This window comes from Polypterus senegalus, chromosome 8, assembly GCF_016835505.1.
Source record: "Polypterus senegalus isolate Bchr_013 chromosome 8, ASM1683550v1, whole genome shotgun sequence".
Lineage (NCBI taxonomy): Eukaryota > Metazoa > Chordata > Cladistia > Polypteriformes > Polypteridae > Polypterus > Polypterus senegalus.
The window spans coordinates 156,687,541-156,691,695 of NC_053161.1; the positions used below are offsets into that span (position 1 = coordinate 156,687,541).

At 41.1% G+C, this 4,155-nt stretch overlaps 1 protein-coding gene across 1 annotated transcript; it reads left to right on the top strand.

Annotated features, from left to right (window-relative positions):
* The first annotated feature begins 1,288 nt into the window (after positions 1-1,288).
* LOC120533218 (zona pellucida sperm-binding protein 3-like) lies at positions 1,289-3,921 on the top strand. The gene is made up of 9 exons (XM_039759993.1): positions 1,289-1,672; positions 2,280-2,398; positions 2,558-2,661; positions 2,741-2,915; positions 2,989-3,109; positions 3,195-3,286; positions 3,365-3,480; positions 3,550-3,672; positions 3,788-3,921. Exons 1-9 carry the CDS (start codon positions 1,343-1,345, stop codon positions 3,904-3,906), a joined length of 1,299 nt encoding a protein of 432 aa, XP_039615927.1. The 5' UTR covers positions 1,289-1,342; the 3' UTR covers positions 3,907-3,921.
* Positions 3,922-4,155: the final 234 nt, after the last annotated feature.

Consider the following 4,155-nt stretch of genomic DNA (forward strand, 5'->3'; position numbering starts at 1 on the left):
AGCTCAGCACTCGGCCACTGGGCTCACTAAAGTCAAATGAACATGGACGCTCCGCTGCAGGATTGCACTAATGTTGAACAATGCGCCGAAGTGAGATTTCATTGGACAGAGAGAATGAACCCTGCTGAAATTCACCGAATGATATATTTATATATTTTTCCAAGATGAAGCTTATAAAAACAATATGAACTTCTTAACGTACATTTATGTTATACTTGTATTATGTTATTTTCTTGCTTGATAATTCAGCTTATCTGTACTGAGTGAATGCTGAATAGGTGCACTAATATAAAAAGAACCTGAAGGGTTAAAGCGCCGTTCCTGGTCACTTTTACACCACAAAACTATTGATTTACTATTACATAAATAGAAAATATATATATATATATATATATATATATATATATATATATATATATATATATATATATATATATATATATATATATATATATATATATATTATGTAATCTGAGATCAACTTCCTGATTATGACATAACCATGGAGCAGTCACAGGCACAGTCACTGTTGGTTTCAAAGCAATATCGATCATCGCCTCGGCATTGTTTAAACCAATCCACCCCAAACTGCGACAGCTTTTCTTGTGATGCTACCAGTTGCCTTATTCAACTTTTATTACGGGGCGATTTCCTTTATAACCTTTTATGCTTAACCAAGACCATTGCAAATGGAAGGAATATTGTCCTGTGTCCACTTTGTAAGACTGATATTGGAAATGATCCAATAGCTATCTACGTAACTCTAAAAGTTTTAAAAATGATATTGATTCAAAGCCAAAATCCATAATCATAAATCAAAGGTACATAAATATTCAATAAAGACTTTAACAATCACATTTGACATTTATTTGTATTTACACATGTCTTCCATGTTAGTCTGCATTGTTAACCCACACGCCCATAAATCTCTTCAATTAAACTATTTTCAGGACATCACCTGTATAATTTAAAAGTTAGTAGAGTTTATTTTTCTCTTTCTGAAAGCAAATCATTTTTTTTTCTTTTTTTTTTTGTACTGGGGATTAAACCCCGAATTACTTGCCCCGTATAAGAAATGTTAAGTGATTGCCTGAGATTATTTTACGCTTTTGCGGCTGTCTTGATTTGTGATTCTAATTTAATTATCTTCTTACCGAAATTAACCTCAGTATTTGAAGCGTCTTGTTCATTTCACACGCGATTGGTGTCTGATTGGCAATCTTTTTCTCCGCACGTGTTACTAACATTAAGACGTCGAACGCCTTCATTCGTGTATATAAAGCCTGTGCTGCGCCTTAACCTTTATCGCGTTTTGTTGATTTTTCTCTTTGTTGTTTCAAAAATGTGGTGTAAAGACAAGGGTCAGATAACCGTGGTGTTGTTGCTCTTTTTCTTCTGCAATGGTTTTACTCAGCCCCGTTTTAAAGGGCTAAAGCATCAGCAGCCCGCGTTCTTGCAATATGTTGAGCCGAGAGTTGGCGCTCCGCAGACCGTAACTGCTCAGTGCACCGACAGCGAGGTAATCGTCACCATCAGTCCGGACTTGCTGGGCATCCAAAAGCCGGTGCAGCCTTCTGATCTTTCCATGGGTGGATGTGGCGTCACCAGCCCGGCCGGTGCTCAGCCCTTTGTGATTGAAGCGCCTCTGCAGGGCTGCGGGAGCACCGTGGAGGTGAGTGGTAAAAGTGGCAGAGCACGAAAGCCAATGTTGGCGTTTACTTTTTTTTCCCGCCCGAGTAGCATTTGATCAGACAAGTGATTAAAGAAGTGTTGTAAATAACACTGGGGATCCCCCAGCCCCTTAAAGGAACCAGTAGAGTCCAATAACTGGTCAGCCTATAGGTCTTCCTGTGAGCTGTGACAAAATACTTTTTAAAGTACAAGAAAGAGAGATCGCATAACCGACCGAAAAGGCTGAAAACCTCTCTAGAAAAGACAAACTTGGATAAACAACTTTCTAGTTGCAAACTAACCAATTTAAGTGCATGGTGCTTAAATAGAAATGCCCCTTTCTGGCTGTCAAAATTTGTGCTTGTCTTAACAGTGATTGTATTCTACAGAGGTTTAATCCAACATGGGTTTATAATGGAGAAAAAAAAGTTGAGTTTCAGGTTAAAATTAAAGTTCAAAAGGTGCCACCACAAGTAGTTTAAGATCTACATTGACTAAAACCTTCTTCCACAGATACTTGGATTCTATAGTCCCTACTAGATCAATACAAAGATACTTTGTTACTGTGTTTAGTATTGTCAGTCGGCTGAATTGTTGGATCTTTTTAGATGCTGGGAGCTCTCATAGTGTACACCTTCACCCTTGACTACAATCCTTCTCCAATTGATAGTCTTCCCATTATAAGAACAAATCCAGCTGTGGTGCAGATTGAATGCCAATACAACAGGTGAGAACATGTAAGGTGCAAGTAGTTGGCTTTACAGATCATAATGGCTGCATCAGCATTAACATACTCTAGGCCAAGGTCCAAACTATGAGAATTTGTCTTCATGCAAAGACCTGCTATCTTCATCACCACTTTCTAATTTAATTTATCCCAACCAAGGCTACACAATGTAAGCAGCAATGCCTTGAACCCCACTTGGGTTCCATACACCTCCACGATATCTGCTGAGGATATTCTGGGATTCTCGCTTGTTATAATGAGCAGTAGGTGTACACATTTAAAAATCCTACTTTCCATTTGCACTGATGTGATCTGAACACCTTGTAACATTCCTGTCTGCAGGTGACTGGAGTGGGCCGAGTCCATCCAATACCTTCTTCCTAGGAGACCTCATTAACCTTCAAGCGTCTGTGGACAGCACTAACCATGAGCCTCTCCGTGTCTTTGTGGACAGCTGTGTGGCCACTCCTGGGTCCAATGCATCTGCCCCGGCCTACACGTTCATTGGGAATAATGGGTGGGTGTGAGTAATAGTCTGATTAGATCTTAGTCTGGAAATGCAATGCTATGGTCCCTCTTGTGTATTGCAGGTGTTTCTTGGACAGCCAACTGACAGGCTCCAATTCCCAGTTCGTGTCCCCCAGAGTTGCCCAGTCTGTAATGCAGTTCCAGCTGGATGCCTTCAGGTTTTATGGCCTGACTACTAGTTCAGTAAGTCCTTTCTTTCCATCTCCTTTGGAGGAATCCCATTGAAGCTCCCAGGTGTGACTGTAGTCTCTTGCATGTCTACTTTCAGATCTTCATTACCTGCCATCTGAAGGTGACCTTGGTGTCTGCTAATGTTGATCCTTTGAATAAGGATTGTTCATACAACTCTGCACTGAGCCAGTAAGTGACTGACTGGGAGGATGAGGATGCACCTGTTCAGATGAGGTGGCAGATTGTGATTGGTGGCTGTGCTTTCAGGTGGAGCTCAGTGGATGGAGACCATGCTGTCTGTAGCTGCTGTGCCACAAGCTGTGCCAACCCCCCTCCCTTCAGGAGGGGCTCTGGTGCCCCTAAACACAGACCCAGGAGAGCAAGTAAGTGACCTCACCAGAAGACTTCTGTAGTGTCCAGCCTGGGATACAAACTGCAATTGTATTTTTCAGGTAAAGTGAGTGCACCAGTTGGATGGAAGGAGACCATTTCTGTTGGCCCTCTTTTTCTGGAGCAGGTCGCTCTGTCTTCTGTATCCCAGTCCCTGTCTGGCCAGCAAGATGAAGTCTCTGCAGGTAACTTGTTTGAACAGTGTAAATGCAAGCCATGTTAAGGACTGCTTTTGAATCTTGCCTAGTGAGTTGCAGTGTGTTTAGTTTTTCATTCCTAATTTTTCTTTTCTCCTTGCAGGCTCACAATTCCACTATTCCATCCTTGGTGCTGTTGTAGGTGTCCTGGCTGTCTCATGTGTGGCTGTACTATTCTTGGCCTACAGAAAAGCAAAGGGCTCTGTTAATACTAAGCAATAAAATTTTAATACACAATGTCTACACTTTTTGTTCTGGGGGTGCTTGTACATTTCTTAGTGTGATGTTGCTGAATCCCTTCCCAGATGGTTCATTCCATCTATATGGTTACTAGAATATGCTGTATACCTCTGATAGATTATCTTTATTTCTTGACCCCATCCACAGTAACTTTGCAGTAGAATTGGAGTGAATGATTAGACACAAATTAACCAATATGGAAGACTGGTGTTCAGACTCCCAAAGCTGGAT

What these genes read in the sequence shown, in the direction of transcription:
- LOC120533218 (XM_039759993.1), top strand. Translation starts at nt 1,343, where the DNA reads ATGTGGTGTAAAGACAAGGGTCAGATAACCGTGGTGTTGTTGCTCTTT. An exon ending in CTCGCTTGTTATAATGAGCA is followed by an intron (nt 2,662 to 2,740) that starts GTAGGTGTACAC and finishes TCCTGTCTGCAG; the next exon opens with GTGACTGGAGTGGGCCGAGT. An exon ending in ACGTTCATTGGGAATAATGG is followed by an intron (nt 2,916 to 2,988) that starts GTGGGTGTGAGT and finishes TGTGTATTGCAG; the next exon opens with GTGTTTCTTGGACAGCCAAC.